An 18,831-nucleotide genomic window follows, 5' to 3' on the forward strand; every position below is an offset into this window, starting at 1 on the left:
AAGATTACTGAGATTGCTTATAACTTCATGATATAACATGCTTATGTTATATATTTGACCCTGTTCTTTCTTTTCTTTATTAAGAGTTCAATAGGCCAATAGGAAAACCTATAGTAGTAATTCGGTTGTCATTCGTCTTTTAAGATACATTGATTTTCTGGTTTATGCATAATTTTAATTGCGATATCCTTGATATTAGTATCATATACTCTTTATAAAACTTGGTCTGATAACGGTAGAGTGAATATACTCAGGCAGAATCAAACTTTTTGTTTAAAGTATCAAAGTTGTGTTGTCATATCGCAAGCCAATATCAAGCCAATAGAATAGAGTGAATATGCTTAGGAAGAGACAAACCCTATAATGATGTATTATGTCCAAGTGCCCCAGTGGTGCTGCTATGATCAATTTTTAATATTAATTATAACATAATACTTGGTTAAATATGTATTCGTTTGTTTTTTGGTTACAAAAAGAATTTCTACAATCTACATTTAATTTTATTTTATTTTTTTTTATAGATTGATTTTGTTCCATTAATACTTCCTTTCGTTGTTTGTCTTTTGGAACCTTCTATACTGTTAATGTACATGATACATCAATTGTTTGTGAGTCAATATATGTCTTTTGGAGCGATACATTTCGGATTTGGAATGGTGTATTAAGTTATCCAATCCTAGAGACTCGATTCTCGTATTTTCCAATTGGGTCTCAAATTCTATACTCTCATTCGACGATTTCACTTCGGAGCCTGTGCTTGCTCAAACATGGGTTTATGTTGAATCTGATGATCCAAACCACTGCTATACATTTCTCTGCGAGTAATAAGGATGTTTTCTCAGCACACCAAGTGTTTGATGAAATGTCTATGAAAAATAGTATTACTTGGAATGCAATGGTAAAGGGCTATTCACAGAAATTGAGAGTTTGTGAACATGCCGGCAATGGATTGTTGTTCTTTAAGGACATGTTAGTTGATATCAGTGGATTGAAACCAACTGATACGACTATGATTTGTGTTCTCTCCGCAGCTTCTCAATTGGGTGTTTTAGCAACCGGTGCTTATGTTGTATGGTGTAAATAAATGATGCAATCATCATGGTTTATACATGCCAATTTGGATTTGATTTGTTTTTTCAAATTTATGGTTTGTAACATAAATATGTTCATGTTTTTTGAGGAAATTTATTATTGTTGTATACCTGGAAACTTATAGCGTGAATGGATGGAACTTACCATTTACCATGATAAATATTTGTTTATGTGATGTTAGTCATCATTCGAATATATGGTATTAAAAAAAAAAAAACAAATGATTTGTTCAAATCAATTATTTTTGTACATATAATGGTTTTGTTGATTTCACTTCCGATAAAAGGGATGACCCCAACGAAGGATACTATCTGGGGTCGGTCGTTCTAGTTGCGAAAATCTTTGAATGCCCTAGTTCCCACCATTTCAATTTCCACTCTCAGAAACTCGAGATGCAAATCCGGTGCACTGTCATCACTGTTTTATACAAAACAGGTCTTAAATTGTTGTGTTCTTCCCGGCAAGATCATGGGGTAGGACAGATTGTGAATTACATGGTTGTCGATGCTCAGCAACCCTCTGATTTCATGTTGCATTTGCATTCAAAATGGTGAATGCCATTCCAACTTGGTATTTGCCATGATGGCAATAATGGTTATAGGAAACTTTTTATATATAAAAGTTTTTTATTTTTTAATTTGGTTTGTGAAAAATATATAGATATATACTTATATGTATGTATATATAGTTATGTCGATTGGTGGTTTTCTTCTAAAAGTTGTGTAACTTCTATCAATTGTTTGGTAACTATATATATTATATTTGTTAGTTCCCTTTAATATCATGATAGGCAATGCTTTTGTGACTGTTGGTAAATTTATATGTTTCTGTAAGATAATTTAATTTGATGTCGATAATCAAATATATGCTAATAGAATTGATTGATTAATTTTATGATTAAAGTTTAATTGAAAATATTTTGTATAGAAATAGATATACTGTGAAATTTTCAATTAATTTGTGATTGTAATGATGACATCATCAATGAATTTCTTTTGGAGTATTATGACAAAAATTATGTATAAATAACTTTTGTTTGATTGTGGTAGTAGTATTCGTGCAATATCGACGCAATCTGGATCACCAGAGATATTTAAACATGATAATTTAAATAGTAGTGTCTTCCATTTAATTGAAAATAGATTGAGAAATCTTTTGTGTTGATTATTATTTTTAATAATCAATTGAAAGTCATTTTTAAAGTAACTTTGAATTTTGTGAGATAGGATGTCTTCAATCTTTATTTCACTTGTGTGGTAGACTTGGTTTAACCATGAATATTGTTCTTAATGTGGGAGTTTATCTTTTGAATTAGAAGAGATAATTCCATTTTTGTCCCAAATATTTTTGAAAGAGTTATTATTTGTGACAGTGACACTTGTCTGGAAATGAATCATGTTGTTTGTGCTAAGTTATGTATTATCACAAATGTGCGAGAGGGAGATTAATGGGAAAATTATGATTATGATTGACTTGTTAATTTGTCCATGTCTACATATGTTGTAGAGTTGACAATTAATAGCATCATTTTTTTTATATGATATCATTAATATCAATTTGGTATGTGGTGTATTATAAATGGATGTCAATTATTTATCAAAGTGTTGATAAAAATGTGAATCTATATGTTTTGACATAAAAGGAATTCTAACTATTATTTGGAAAAATGACTAAAATTGGTGTGGTGACTGATAACTCCGTAATGATATATTATATAAAATATTTCATGGATAAAAGACACTTTGGTAATTATCGAAGTAGTCACAAATACTGGATAAGACAAATAAGATGTAAATGTATTTATACAGTGATATTTATATTCTATGTTAAGATTGGAATTAAGGGTTGCAGTAAACAAAAAGAAATTAATCATGGCTAAAGAAATGTTATTTTACAAAGTGTTGTGGCCACAACCGATATTAGTCACTGCAAAAGCAAGTTATGAAGTCTAATTGTATTTTAGACAAATAAGTATTGTGATTATATTCACAAAGCAATTTACATCATGTTATTTAGTTCAAGCACGCCAATTAATGATATATTTTGATTTATCTCAAAATTGTGGGGGTGCATTAATATTTTTGTATAATTATACACCAGCAAGAGAAATTAAGTTTCCTTGGAATGCTTAAAATGTGGGGGTGCTTGAAGGATTTTACCAAAGTAACGGTTCCGATTGTAGGTCCACAAAGAATCTCAATTCTTTTTATAGGACAAAGTTAGAGTAGAAGCAAATGTGGTTTCATTAACTCCTAAGGAACACCTTTATGTTTATTATTTAAATTTGAAAATAGGAGTGACATAGAGTAACGGTAAGTCTCGACGTAATCAAAGACTTAATATCGTAAGACATTTGTTTTCAGTTGTACATATTGTCTAAGGATAATATAGTGGATCCACGAAATACTCAATCATATATAACTGAGAAGGTCAAACGAAAAAAAAAAAATGACAGCCGCTAAACAAAAAGTTTGACCAAAGAGCAAATGAGGGAAAGTTCATCGAGGGGAATGTGATTAAAGCCTATTACATCAGAGTCATCATAATGGTAACCCTACTTAAATGATTTGAGATCCCAAGAACTAAATTCAAAAGGACAACTAAGTTATGTGTGGCTCACCAGAAATCACTAAAGGAGTCTAACTCCTATCCATTCCTATAATGAGAGTGATATCTACAATATGTGTTGTATGTAGGGAACTTAGGGTAAGCTATGCTTTTAATGATCACTTATATCTTGCAAACCCTAGACGAATATCTTTCAAGAGGAGTATTTAAGAGATTCAAAATAAGGATCACCTATATGAGTGTGAAGGGGTCGTTTCTATGAGAATTGATAAGGAAAAATTCTCTAAAGCACTCATGAAATACCAGGAGATGCCCAAGGCCAAAATGGGCACAACCGTGAGAACTAAATTGTGTCTAGAGATATTTTGCGTGAATTCTATTGTCTTGGTTTACACAAACGGCTGAACAGTTCAAGATATCATGTCCACTGATTAGCTAGTAAGTCCGATAGGCTTTCACTAGGGAAGGTTCAAAGCCAAAAGCTACCTATCCCGATGCAGGGTATTTCCTTAATGTACTCACTCTTTGTCTGCATGTTGTTGCATGTCACTTCCGTAAATTTCATTCATGTGGGGGATTGTTGAAAAATTTGAATTACAATTTACTCCAATGGTTGTATCTCTTGAGATGAAAGGGTGTATCCTTTTGAAGGGTCACAACCTTTCTAAAGAGTTATAGAGGAATGTATATATTCTATCCCCTTCACTTCATTTTGGATTAGAGAATTGTAATTTTCTTCTTCACTTTGCATTTATTCTTCATTTTTTTCTGAGTCTAATTTTTCTATAAAGAAAGTACATGCACAACGAAATTCACTAAGCTTGCAATAGTAGTGTTGCTAGTGCAAGACATCGATCGTTGTATCCTAGGAGATAGACGTCCATTGAATCTTAAGCGCTGGTGGGAGGATGAATCTCTCTTAAGGAAAAGTGCCACACACTCGACTCAATCAGGTTTTATCTTTTTATGTACTGTAAGTTTTGTTACATTATTTTGTTAATTTATTTCAGTTTTGGTTTTACCAAAACACCATTTACATAATTTTAATTTATATTTTCGAGATAGTTTGGTACTATTTTTTCTAACAGATTTATCATGAAACTGAATTATTTTATGATCTGGTAAGAAAATGTCAACTCAAACTTGACCTACCTTTAATAAACAACTCAAAATCTCCACCCAAACCCTTAAAATTAAGGGTCAGTTGGGTAGATTGGCAAATCAGGTCAAAATTCCCACCCCTAAGTATCTTCAATGGAAAAAGCCAAAATGGCTTTGTCAAAGTCATTTTTTAGTGTGCTACAGTACAAAAAAATTATTTTTTGACTATACCACTCCAGTGGTGGCTTGCCATTTTGGCACAATCAAGTGCTAAATCCAACTAACTTTTAAATTTTTCGACAACTTATCTTTCACCATTATGTTGTTCTAATTTATTTTTACCAACCAACCATTATTTTTCATATGACTTTTTGTGTTTTTTAATCTATAAATTACGACATCTTCATAAATACTATACTACTACAATGAGTAAACTAAAAAAATCCTCCCACCCCATTGACTCAATTTATACCAGAACAATTTCAATTTCAATCTCATCAACCTTCTCAAACTAGTGATTTACATCTTGCCACAACACAAAATAAGATGAAGGGAAAGGGTAAATTGCAATACAAAGAAAGTAATCCCAATTGGACAAAAGCAGAATATGAAGCACGTTTTAAAGCATGGTTGCACATCTTAGAATATGCAACTATTGGTGCAAATCAACCGTTATGGGATTGAATTCGGGATGAGTTTAATTTGTAATCTAAGAGGATGATGAGGTAGTATTGTTGGATAGAGCAGTGAGTTTCATCAAATTTTCAACAAATTTTGATAAGCTTTGCTCGACACTAATTTTTTATAAGCTTAGCTAATGTTGACACTAGTGTTGACACTAATATGTGATAAGCTTTGTTCGTGTCAACACTAATTTTTTTATTAGTTTTGCTAGTGTTGGCACCAGTGCTGACACTAGTATCGACACTAATTTTTTTATAAGCTTGCTAGTGTGTCAACACTAATATTTGATAAGCTTTGCTAGTGTCACATTAATTTTTGATAAGTTTTGCTAATGTTGACACTAATTTTTTATAGGACAAACTTCATTTTATCCCCTTGTAGTTTGAGTCGGGTGCAGATTACCCCCCTAACATTTGGAAACCACCACATAACTCCCACATGGTTTATGGACAAAAATGCACTTATAACTTCTGTTAACAGCAATGGTAAATTGACCTTTATACCCACCCTTGTCTTCTTCTTCCTTTCAGCCAACTTATGTTCTTCTTGCATCTTCTCTCTCTTATGACAGCAACCATGACATCAATCGTCGCTGCCAATCATCGCCTCCATTCCTCTTTATTCTCATTCTCTTCTCTTCCCACTCCTTCACTTTGGCATCACCGCCTTACACTCCATCCACAACAACTGCATGTGTCATTCTCATTCACTGCCAACGATGGCAACTAGCACCATCTAATTTCTTAGTAATGGCACCTACTACAATCAGATTTCTAGGTTCCAGCCATAACATGTTCAAATTCCCAGTGTTCATAATCTATTCGCTCCAATGAATCTATTGAATTTTTTTTGTTTGGTTATGTGTATTATATATGTAAGCATGTATATAAGTATATGTGTATACATGTATGTATATTATAAATGTAATTAAATTAGAGACCAGAACTAGGTTACAAATTAGAAATTAAGTTATAAAATTAGAATTATTTGAATTAATGTTTGGTTTTATTATGTACCAAATTGTGACAACCTTTGAATTGGGACATTTTTGTATTACTTATTTAGTAGCAGTGGTTTAGAGGAGAGAATAGAGAGGAGAATGTTGAGGTTGGTTTGGTATGTGCTGGGAGTGTAAGTTGTTGTGTTTGGGCAAGTATATTATTATATTGATAAGTTGGGGCAGCTTTGGTTTTGTTGAGGATAAGCAAGCAAAAAAGAAAGCAAATAAAGAAAATGGCCCTGGAGATATGATGGAAGAGTGATGGGTTCATGATGGCAATCAAAACTCTATGGTTATTGTTATTGGATCCCCATGTGAATACTTTTCTGGGGTTAATTTATCAGAAACATACCAGTATGAATAGGAGGCGCTGGTCGAAAAGAAATGGACTATAGAGAGAGGAAAAAATAATGGCATTCTTTGGTAAATTTGAATATGTATCAAGGATATTTTCGTCCTAAAAGTAGACATACTGTCTAGATAGGACAGCTCGTTATCTTAGATAAAAAAATTAATGGTGCATTGTAGTCCATAAACGATATGGGGGTTATGTGACGATTTTCGAATGTCGGGAGTAATCCGCACCCGACTCAAATCACAAGAGAGTAAAGTGGAATTTGCTCTTTTTTATAAGTTTTGCTAGTATTGACATTAATTCTTTATAACAATAATAATAACATACTTCTCCGTCATTTTTTACTAACTTTTGCCTCCCAAACTTTTAACCATGACTAACTTTGTCTTGGGGATGTGAATAAAAAAAAGAAAAGAAAAGAAAAAAAAAAGGAAAATAATTCCGTTTGACAAGGTAGGTTTTTAGTCAAAAAAAATTAATAATGTACTATAAATTATTATATTATTCTTTTATATGTCCTTGTATAAAAAGTTAAAAAATTAACTCAAATAATCAATTTTCAAATGAAGCCTCAATAGAATATAATTGTATTTTCACATTTTTCTTTTATGTTTATAAATCCTCCAAAAAAATCCAAAATTTAAACACGATCTTAGAAATTGAGAAAGAGAGATTTGACTAAAAGCAGAATTAGCTTGGTATAGCAATTCCATCATTTTCTCTTATTTAGAAGTTGTTTGGGATGATCTAAATAAGTGTATTTTTTGTATTTTTACGAAAAAGATGTACAGAAAAATAGAGAGGTGATGTGATAGAAAAAAGATAAAAAGATAAAAAGGTAGATTATTTTTAGGTTGCCAAACTTGACCTTATTGTTGATGTGATGTTACCAAAATCATGTGGGTTTTCCTCCTAATAATAGGACTCTTTTTTCATTTTTATTTTTATTTTGGGTTATATAGACTACTTATCTCTTTGCTAGCTGCAAGACTCTCAATGCTGCCAAAAACAACAAGAGAAAAACTTTTCCCCATCATTTTGTAATTGAATACACCATTGAATAAAGAAGAAAGGCTGACTAGCTAGCTAGCTTGTTTTGCCCTTAAAGCCCATCCAAAGATGATGATGAACGTATCAAGTAGGGAAACTAATTGTCATTGCCACCATTTTCTATGTTTAGATTCTGATGGTACGAAAATCGCCATTTGAAAGCCCGGAAAAATGCATTTCCAAGTCATTCTTCACTGCCTCTTGCTTCTCCTCTTCTTCTTCTAGATTCGACAACTCAGAATTGCTCTTTACATTTATTTCTCCGTTCTTTCCCCAAAGAACAGCATAGAGCCCCATGACTATCAATCCAGACCCCACAGCACTGTCATAGCAAAACTATGATGAGTCTATTTTCAAAATGCTAGAATTGTTAAATGAACGTTGATTCAAAAAAAAAAAAAAAATGAAAATTGGTAAATGATTAACGCACGTTCCAATGTATAATTTCTCTTCGAGAAGCGCCCAACTGAGAATCGCCACGATAATGAGCAGCAAGGGACTGAACACGGAGACATATAGAGGACCTTTCCTTTGGATACACCATGACATTAGGCAAAATGCTGCTGCAGTACACACAGTTCCCTGAAATACACAATTCTAGGACTCTTATTATTTTTTTTGTAATTTTTTTTTATTAGTGTCTTTTTCAATTAACTAAGCAGTTCCGTGTAAATGTACATATGTGTTTTAACACACAAAAACTAAAAATAGATGTAATAACAATATATGTCCTTCATCTACAATCACCACGAGTCTTTTTGAAAAGAGATTGAATTAATTCTAATAAGTGAGTAATTATCATGCCTTTCAAAATTTTATAGACTGTTTGTCCATCCAATAGCAGGAGCTAAATGCATACATGGCCCGAAAAATAAGAACACATGATAGAGAAATTATAAAATATTATTAGATGTACACATGATCACATGATATTTTGAAAAAATTTGACAATTTTACCTGGAGAGTAGGGATAGGCATTTGTCAGGCCAGACCGGACCAACACTGCATAATAAAAGATTTATATCTATCCAATCCTGACTCAGACCTAATATTGGGCCTCTACATTTGCCTAAGCCCGACCCAAAAAAATAATTATAAATCTCAAGTCTACCTATCAAACTATATATTAAAAAAAATTTAAAACACTGCATAATTAAATTCAATCATATATTATATTTTTTAAACAAATATACTGATATCATTATAAATTGAAGAATTTTGTGTATAATCTGAAGGATTTTTTAAATAAATTCAGTCAAACATCACAACAAATACGAATTTTAATAAAATCAACAAAAATAAAGTCTAAATTCTCACAAAAAATATATATTTTAATACATTATAATTAATTAATTTAATAGTGAGTTGAGTTGGGCCCTAGGCTGAATATGTAAATTCCAAGCCCAAAAGATACTACCTCAGTATTTTTTTAAAAAAAAAAATCAAAGATTTAGATTAAACTACTACACACAAACTCAAAATTGAATCTAATAAAAAAAAAATTCGAACTTGATATTGGATGGACTAATAAAATTTGAGCAAATCTACACATTATAATACATTGCTAAGAAAGTTGGTCAATGATAATACAAACTATTGAAAAAAAAAAGAATAAATAAATAAAAATCTAGTGATATATGAAGTCACAAAACTTGTTGAAAATGGGCTAACATTAACAGCACATTTTTTTTTTATTTATTTTTTATTTTTAAATAAGATTAAGATGTTAGTATAGTTAAATTAAAATTAAAAAGATTCATCATTGTTTCGTTAGTTTAAATTTTTGACTTTCCACTAACAACACCTTAAGCTGTTACTAACAAATATTAACAGCACATATGTTGGTAATTTATTTATGTTTTTTTTTTTAATATAAGAATACTTTTTTGTGGCCTAGGCGAGTAGTAATAAATAAGTTAATAAAGATGAAAGAAGAAGTAATGAGGAGGGGGAAGCATTACCGCATAAAGAGATGAAAAGAGTCTGATTCCGGGAGGAGAGAGGGACCAGGCAGAAATGTTACGGTCGGCGCATAAACCAATGATTCCACACTCAATGCTCGCCATTAAACATATTAATGCTGATGTGGTATATGGTGCTGCATACTTCTCACTCATTTTCGCCTGTATCATTATTATTATTATCATAATAATTTCACCCAGTATTCTCAATAATTAAATAATTATTTAAATAAAATTCAAATTTATATTAAGATAGTATTTGATAAAATTAAAAAATAAATTTTGAAAATTGAATACTGAATTTTTTAAAAGCTATTTAATAAAAATTTAAGTGCCAAACTAAAAATAAATTATTTGATATGTATAAAATTAAATTTATAATTTATTATTTTTAAATTATATATTTTAATTTTTATATTATAATGGTGGTGATAGTAGTAGTAGTGATGGTATGATGGCAGCATCGGCGGTGACGGTAGTGATAGTAAAATGATGATAGTCCTTACGACAACAATGACAATTGTGACAAAAGTAGACGTAGTAATACTAGTGGTGGTGGTAGCATGATTGTGGTGGTGGCAGTGGCAATAGTGATGATAGTGATTGCGATAGTGGTAGTGATGGCTATGGTCGTGGCATGATGGTGGTATTGGTAGTGGTAGTAGTAGCAATGATGGCGGTGACGGTGGTGACATTATAGTGGTGGTAGTCGTAGGAGTAGTGTTCAGGGTGGTGGTTGTGGTAGTAGTGACGGTAACATGATAGTGGTAATGGTAGTAATGATGGTGATAATAGTGGTGGTGGGTTTATAATAATTTATATCGATATTTATATTTAGTATTTATAAATTCAATTAGAATTAAGTAAGGTTCATGTAACTTAATTTTTTTTAAGGATAAAATAGTTTTTATAAAGTTTCAACAAAATGTATTCCATAAATAGTTTGTACGTGTGTGTGTGTGTGTGTTTAGCTGTCAATCTTAGTGATAGTAACGTTGTGAGAAATGTTTTTCATTTTTAAAAAATAAAAATATATGTTTTGTCAAGAGGAACTTGTTTTTCCCCATTAATCATAATTAAAAAAATATATAGACATAAAAATATATAAAAATATAGAAATCAGACATAAAAATATATATTTTGTCAAGAGGAACTTTTTATTTGACTTTAGTTTTCTTTGTATGTACCAAAGGCTAAAAAAAAAATATTAAAAACATTTTGGAAAATACTTTTTCTAAAAATATAAAAATCAATTACAAAATCAACTATAATTACTCCAAATAAGTATAGTTTCAGCCCAGTTCATGTGAAACAAATTATACGATTTTGTGATTGGCTTTTGTATTTATAAATATTTTTTAGCATCTTTGGGCAAAACAAACAAAAGCATTAATTGATAATTAAATTGTAGTGAGTGATTTATGGTTGGTTGGTGAAGTTGCTTACTTGGATAATGAACCAAACTGCCCAAGAGACAGTGCTAGCCATGACTAGAAAGGGGCCCAAGATGAAGCTGTTGGACTGATGATGGCTAGTAGAGTTTTCTTTCCCCATGTCATCTGCATACTTCCAATGAATGCTTGATTCCCCAATCACTGCATGCCCATGGTAAAATGACAACAGCATTGCTCCACCTACACACACCACTGTCCCCAATATCTTTGCTTGTCCTGCCTTTCTCTTCATTCCCACACTTTCCAATCTACCAAACGTCGCCATCATTATAATACTAATTTATACTATAATCACCATGATGAAGAAATATGTTTGTACACAAACATGAGTAAAAATAAAAATGGGTAATTGAGACAAACCCATAAATTTTGCAAGTAAAATGCGTCCAGTATAATTGAGAATTGTATCATGGGGCCATAGCAAACCCATAAATTTTGCAAAGAGTCAAGGTGAAACTATTTAAATTTTGAAAGGCCAAAGTAAAAATACATCTATTTGGGGGGCTAAATTACTATTTTGTTTGATTTTCAAACTCCAAAATTGTTTTTGAGGTTTTTTCGTTTTTTGTGTCCTTAGTAAACTTTTTTTTTTTTTTTTTCCCATCATATTTTAGTCTAGTTTTTTTAAAACATTTTAGATAGGCATAAGATGTACATAAAAAGTAAAAATCTGAAAAATGTTTATTAAAAACAAAAATAAATAAATAAATAAATAAATATCTTTTCTTTTTTATCTTTAGTATTTTTTTATAATTTTTTTCACTAATGTTTTATTTTTTAGATGCATGTAGATTATGTGCATTTAAAAAGTTTAAAAAAAAAAAATGAAAGAAATTTACTAAAATTGAGAAACACAAAATAAAAAACATTAATACTGTATTTGGTTGAGGGATTTGAGAAGAAATTTGGAAAGAGAAATGAAAAAGGTAGGTGAAATGTAAAAAAAACATGCCTACATTTCACATAGTTTCACACACATTTTCCCTTTTCTTTTCCAAATCTCTCTCCAAATCCCTAACCAAACACAGCGTAAGAGTAATTTTCAAAAACTAAACAAAACATATACTCAAAATACCCTGGGATCTAATGATTTTTTTTTTAATTTTTAAAATTTGGTGCCGTGGTCCCGGCCAAAACAATGTCCAGAGTGTATACAATTCTCGCTTTCACTTCGTTGATTAGTAATTAATTTTTTTTTTTTTTATTATATCTACTTGACGTTTTTTCTAGATATGTAGTAATGAAATACCCGAAAGCGATGGCGAGAATGAAAGTGGCCGCAGGGAGCAAATTGGACAATGCACAAGCGATCGTAGGGGTAGAATTATACAGCCCAACAAAGTAAAGAACCTGGTTTAAGGTTGCCCTGTGAATTTCATCCCCAGATTAATTAATTTACATAGGAGATACATAAATAAATAAATTGAACTATGGGGTTTTAAAATAGAAAGATTTAATACAATACTAAATGTCGAAGATGACTTACCCAAAAATGGAACATAAGAATATCTGGAAGAAAATGGGCAGTGTCATCCTTGGCCTTGTTTTTCTGCAGTAAGGTGTAAAAAAACATTAACTTTAACAATGCATAAAAGTATTGGACAAAATTACAAGTAATAATTAATTTTTCTGGTTTTGAATTTTTAAAAATAATTTTTTAGTTTTTGTTTCTCTTATGTTTGAATCTTTGGTGAATTTTTATAATATTTTAATTAATTGTTCTCTTATTTTTAGATTCACCTAATTTAGATATATTTAAAAAGTAAAATATTTGTATTAAATATGAAAAAATATAACACAATTTTAGTACATTTTGGTTTTTATTTTTTATTTTTTTGATGTAAGAATCAAGTACACGGTACAAAATAAAAAAACATCAATAAAGAAAAGGGAAGTGCAAAAGCATCATAACGGTTGGCACCAAAAAGCTCATCCTATCATTTGCTAGTACTTCCAGAATTGGTGAGAAACCAAGGAGAGAACAAAAGCATCATATTGTACTTAGATCAATTACAAATACAAATTGTGGAGTCCAAATACAAGAAAAATGTAAGTATTTATTATCTAATTCTTTATACATAGACTTCTTGATATGTATACGAAAGGCCATTTAGGTATGTATGTACAAGAATCGAGTACCTTCAAATAGTAAGAGAAAAAGGAAAATGAAAGGAAAAGAAAAGAAAAAGAAAGCGACAAAAACACATAATGAAACCCAAACAACCATTTTAAGGATGGTCTCGTGTATAACACCACCATGCACATGACAAGAATGTAACAAATACATGATTACTTCATGACACTGCAGATTGCTAATACCCCTTTCTTATAATTCACATTGTCTACAAATCTCATGTACATATATATATATATATATATACACACACTATGAATTGAAACTTGTATGAATAGAGTTGTTGTTGTTTGTATGTATATTATTAAAATTTTGTCACGATTTTTCATTTTTATTTTTAAAACACTCATTTTAGATTGAGTAACGCTATATTTATCACTTTTAGGATACTAGTTTATGTGTTAGCAGATAGACACAAGTAATGAGACCCATTTACACCAATAATGTGCTTATATATGAGGTGATAGATTAAAAGTGATATAACTCTCGTTTGTCAATTATACATTTTAATCAAAAATTTAAAAAGTCACTATAAATTATCACATCACTCTCTTTATTTTTCTACATATCTTTTTGTAAAAAATTAAAAAATTACTAAAATAATTTGTTTCCAAACGAGACCATAATATGATATATATAACATTACACTTTCTGATTTAAGTGCTTTACCAACTCATTTAAAAGTTTTGGAAACATTACGTGTGCTCAGGCTTTTCTATATAAGACGTCAAACATGTGTAAATAATTTTTTTTTTTTATTAAATTATCGGGTAGATTGAACACATGATCTATTATCTTCTTTAATATTATATTACATTGTTAACCACCAACTCAACTTTTTAAAAGAGAAACAATTTTATTATTTATATTATATTATTAAGATATTATATAAAGCACACAATTTAAATTTAAAAAAAAAAAAATCTATCACAACTTTTGTATATTTAAAGTATTTGTATACATAGCAATAGGCATAATTATTTTAAAGGTAAATTCCGCACATAACACGTGTTCACTTCTGGTATTATTCACCAAAGTTAGCTCTAAGTAATTTTCACAGTTGGCGTGTGCCTTTCGATTTAAAACGGCACATCAAGAAAATGGTTTCCATTTTTTGATCAATACATGTAAAGAAACAATTAGAATCGAACCTAGTTTTATATAAATCAAAAATAAATAAATAAAGACATAAAACAACCACATGCATACCCATTGCAGTAACCAAGCACATAAATAAAATGATCCCAAGAACTAAATTTTTTTTTTTTTATTTAAAAAAAATGAATATGATGATGAGTTTCTTTCTTTTACCTCTCCAAGAAGTATGCGAAGGGGGCTATAACAATGGAGGCAAAGATCTGCCTGTACGCCACGTGGACAAAAGGGTTCATGCCTGAATCCATGGCCAGTTTTGACAGTATGTTCATCCCTGCATACCCCACTTGTACTATCACCATAGCCAGGAATGGCAACATATCTCCCTCCATTTTTCTTCTTCAAGTACTTCTTTGGAGAGAGATAGAGAGAGAGAGAGAGGGAGAGAGAGAGAGACAGAGAGAAAGAATTGAATACAGGTAGGTATATATAGATGAGAAGGAGAACAGAAAGGTCAAGAATTGTTCATGAAAAAAAGTTGTAAAGATTTTCTTGTAACTCCTCTCCTCAAGAAAAAGTGAGGAGAGAGAGAGCTTCATGCATGGGACTGCATAAAAAGTGATGCTTTCTGTTTTAAATCTCTAGTGTTTGCCAGCTTTGGCCCTATTCAGATACTTGTCGCAACCAAATTCCTTTTTTGCCACGTCATGAGCATAGGGGCAAAAGAATTGGACCTATTAACTCATTCAGTGGCTCTAGATCTAATGTTGGTTCATTTCAAAAAGATCTAATTCTTGTTATCATTTACGCTATCTTGAAATCATTACTTGTCCCAATGACACAAACAATCCAATATTGTACATATATCAAATTTAATTAATATTAGATTTCGTTTGGGATGTAGGTTGATTTTTTTATTTTTTAATTATTATAGTTTAGAACTAAAAAGTCTCGTTTGGGATGATTTTTTTTAACTTTTACAAAAAAAAAAAATAATAATTATAATTTGGATGTAACATTTTTAGCCTAAGATAAAAAACTCTGTTTTGTTTTTGTTGTAACTATTTTAGCTCCGACATACCTCGACCCAACTTCCCAAACCAGTGCTTAGTGTTAGGGGTGTTCGCGGTTCAGTTGCGGTTAGGGAATTTCCAATCCGCTATCCGTCCGTCAGATTGGCGGATTGAAAAAAATCGATATGTATCCATCCACTGGATTGACGGATGAGGATTGAGTGGATTAGCAGATTTATGAATGGATGCGAATCGGTTTGGCGTTTTCAACTTTTAGAAATTTTGAACATAATACAACAACTTCTCAATATTTTTTTTCGATAACAATCCAACTCAACATAACTAAAAAGATTATCAAGTAAATTGTCAAATATAAATCATAAATACCTATAAGAAAATAATGCATTATCAAAGATCAGGGATGTTAATGCATGCTTGCTTCTAAAATGGTGGTGGAAATTTGGAAATCAAATCTCAGCATTATGGAGGAAAGTTCTTTGTAGTAAGTATAAAATTGAGGTTTAGTGTTGGCATCCCCCTGTGCAATCCTCCTACAAGTACTCTAGGGTATGAAAGGACATCACTTTTATAGGAGTCCATAATTCACATACGTTTCAATTCTTCTTGGATAACTGCCAAATCAAGGTTGAGGATGGTAATCGTATCAGATTTTGACATGACAAGTGGTGTGGATCTGCCTATCTCAAGAATGAGTTCCCCTCTCTCTTCAACCTGTCTGTTGATAAGAATGGTTCTCTTCAACAATTTTATGCCACGAAAACCAGCTCTACAGTTTGGAACTTTCCATATAGAAGAATCATGTATGCCTGGGAAGAGGCCATTGAAGCTAGGTTGATTATAATGTTATCTTCTGCCCTCCCCCCTCTTGAGCCTCAACAGTGCTGATAGCATGGTGTGGTCTTCTGCAGCCTCAAGTTCTTGTGTTTTCTCTGTGTTTTCCTTATATTCTCTTTGTAATTCTCTCCTTGGGCCATACCTCAACATCAGCAAATTCATCTGGAACAATATCTTACCTTCCAAAGTACATTTCTTCGGATGGTTAGCATAGAAAAATAGAGTTAAAACAGCGGTGTTTCTGCTCGATATTGGTATCTTAGGCAGCAATGTCTCTCCGTTACGTCATCTCTGCAAAATGGCCCCCGAATCTGTTTCTCATGTTTTACTTCATTGTCACTTCTCTTGGACCATTTGGTCATCTGTGTTATATGAATGAGGGCTCTGTTGGTGTAACCCACAATCTGTAGCAGCTCTGTTCAATTGGTGGATGGGGGATAAATTCAAGCACCCACTCAGGAAATTTTAGGGAGCGATCCCACTGGTAGTACTCTGGTCCCTTTAGAGACTTAGGAATGAGTGTGTTTTTAGAGATGCTCATCCTAATTCTGCAGAATTGTAGGAACTTATTAAGATCAGATTGGCTCTTTGGCTTAAAGCTTCTATTAAGGATTTCCCCTTCACAGTCGAGGGCGTGGTTCTCAATTGGAGACAAACTAGGCTATGTTATTTAGTTTAAAAGAAATCTATCGCTGTGTTGTTGAGTATCAGTTGCAGCACTCTTGGTCTACTCTGTCTTCATCTGCTGATGTTATCCCACTGGTGTTTCTGCTACTGTTTGTCCTGTTACTAATCTAATCTGTCAATGAACTGCAATCTGTTGGTGGTGATCCGTGGATGGTAGAGTTATTTGTTGTTAGCCCATCCTGTTAGTGATCTGTTGGTGATCTGTTGTTCTGCCTCTAAACTAGTTTTCTGGAATTAGTGATCTGTGGGTGATGTGTTGTTCTGCTTCTGAACTGGTTTTTCTGGCTGGTAGCGATCTGCTAGGCTTCTGCTGCTAATTCTGTGGTTAATTTATACACCCCAGCCATCTTTCGAGTTGTTCATAGGTGATTTGGTTATGAGAACCTTGCGGAGCAAAATGTTTGTTTTGTCATGTTGAATTGGTGATGATCTGCGGATGTGTTGGGCAGGTTCAGGTGTTATTTGGTTGATTGTTTTTTGTTTTTCTGTTTTCTGTTTTCTCTTCTTGTTGGTTTCTCACCAACTGGAGCTTTGAGCTTGTCCTAGCTCTGAGCTCCTCTTTATTGATGTAACCTATCACTTTGTTTGTTTCCATCAATAAAGATATTTTTTGCCGATAAAAAAAAAAATCAAAAACTATTTCATTGCTTTTTTTTTTTTCAAAAACTATTTAATTTGATTTTTAAAGAAAATGACAAAATTAAGCTTTATATTTTTCACACAAAAATACCAAATGTTAACACTTGCCATTTGATAAAAGAATTTCTAAATTGAAAACAAATTGAAAATATAGCAAAATATCTAAATTCATTTTCAATTAAAAATACAAATAAAATATCTAAACAAACTGAAAACATAAAGTTTTACAAATTACTAGGAATGCTTGCGGTTTGACGGTTCAGTTGCGGCCAAATAAACCTCAAATCCGCCATCCTTCTAAAACTAGGCGGATTGAAAAAAATCAATCCGTCACCATCCGGTCGTTATCATGCATCTATTCAAAATGCGACAAATTGATTCAGTCTAGTTCGATCAATTTGGACGGATCAGAATATCCGTCGAATGCTCCTATTTAGTGTTGTTCGGTGCTGTTTATAGTTTCTTTTCTTTTTTAAAGTCTCTATTAACATGTTTAGCATATAACTTTTGTTATAGTTTATAAAGTAGAGATAACATAAATAAGTTTAAAAATTAATTATTTATAAGTTAGTGAAATTATACTTCTCTGTTTTTTGGATATTTATTTTTAATTTTGAAAAAAACTACACCAAATATACCCATCGCCATTTACAAATTACAAGTGATCATTTGTCGTTTCGCACATGGAAACTCAAGTAGAACGTCATGTCATATTTTGTACTCGGAGAGACAAATGAGATAACAAGGTGTAATATTTCACATGTGGAAGGTATAAAAGGATAGCCAAGATTTGTAACTAGGACCCTTCACATACAGAGTTATATCATGTTAAAACATTGATTGCCTCAAAAGTTTAATTAAATTATTAAGGAATGAGCTAAATAATATATAACTAACACACATTTTTTATGCATATAAAATTAAATATGCTAAAAGCAATGTTGCTATTTTTTTTTATTTAAATTATATAAAATTTCTATACATATGAATAAAAGACTCGTTACTTGTGCTCATAAATCCCATTATTTTAGATTTTTACATATATAAAAATTTATTCTTATACTATTTTTTATATGCCAGAAAATATTATTCCTAAGACTAGGCATTTTGGAATGTGTCGTATGTTTGATCCTTACAAAATTG

The 18,831-nt window shown here is 31.4% G+C and overlaps 1 protein-coding gene across 1 annotated transcript; it reads right to left on the reverse strand.

Moving 5' to 3' along the window:
• Positions 1-7,797: 7,797 nt before the first annotated feature.
• Positions 7,798-14,958, reverse strand: LOC114323493 (WAT1-related protein At1g09380). Its single transcript, XM_028271107.2, has 7 exons — positions 14,711-14,958; positions 12,752-12,814; positions 12,515-12,631; positions 11,258-11,513; positions 9,812-9,973; positions 8,281-8,432; positions 7,798-8,172 (listed from the first exon to the last, which is right to left on the reverse strand). The coding sequence occupies exons 1-7, from the start codon at positions 14,884-14,886 to the stop codon at positions 7,977-7,979; spliced, it is 1,122 nt and encodes a 373-aa protein (XP_028126908.2). The 5' UTR covers positions 14,887-14,958; the 3' UTR covers positions 7,798-7,976.
• Positions 14,959-18,831: the final 3,873 nt, after the last annotated feature.

This window comes from Camellia sinensis, chromosome 5, assembly GCF_055761805.1.
Source record: "Camellia sinensis isolate YWXY chromosome 5, ASM5576180v1, whole genome shotgun sequence".
NCBI lineage: Eukaryota > Viridiplantae > Streptophyta > Magnoliopsida > Ericales > Theaceae > Camellia > Camellia sinensis.

Bases quoted from the DNA above. Each gene is read 5' to 3' on its own strand.
- LOC114323493 (XM_028271107.2), bottom strand. From the start codon at position 14,886: ATGGAGGGAGATATGTTGCCATTCCTGGCTATGGTGATAGTACAAGTG. The intron at 12,815-14,710 runs GTAAAAGAAAGA...ACCTTACTGCAG, and splicing joins TTCGCATACTTCTTGGAGAG to AAAAACAAGGCCAAGGATGA. The intron at 11,514-12,514 runs GTATTTCATTAC...GACGTTTGGTAG, and splicing joins ATTCTCGCCATCGCTTTCGG to ATTGGAAAGTGTGGGAATGA.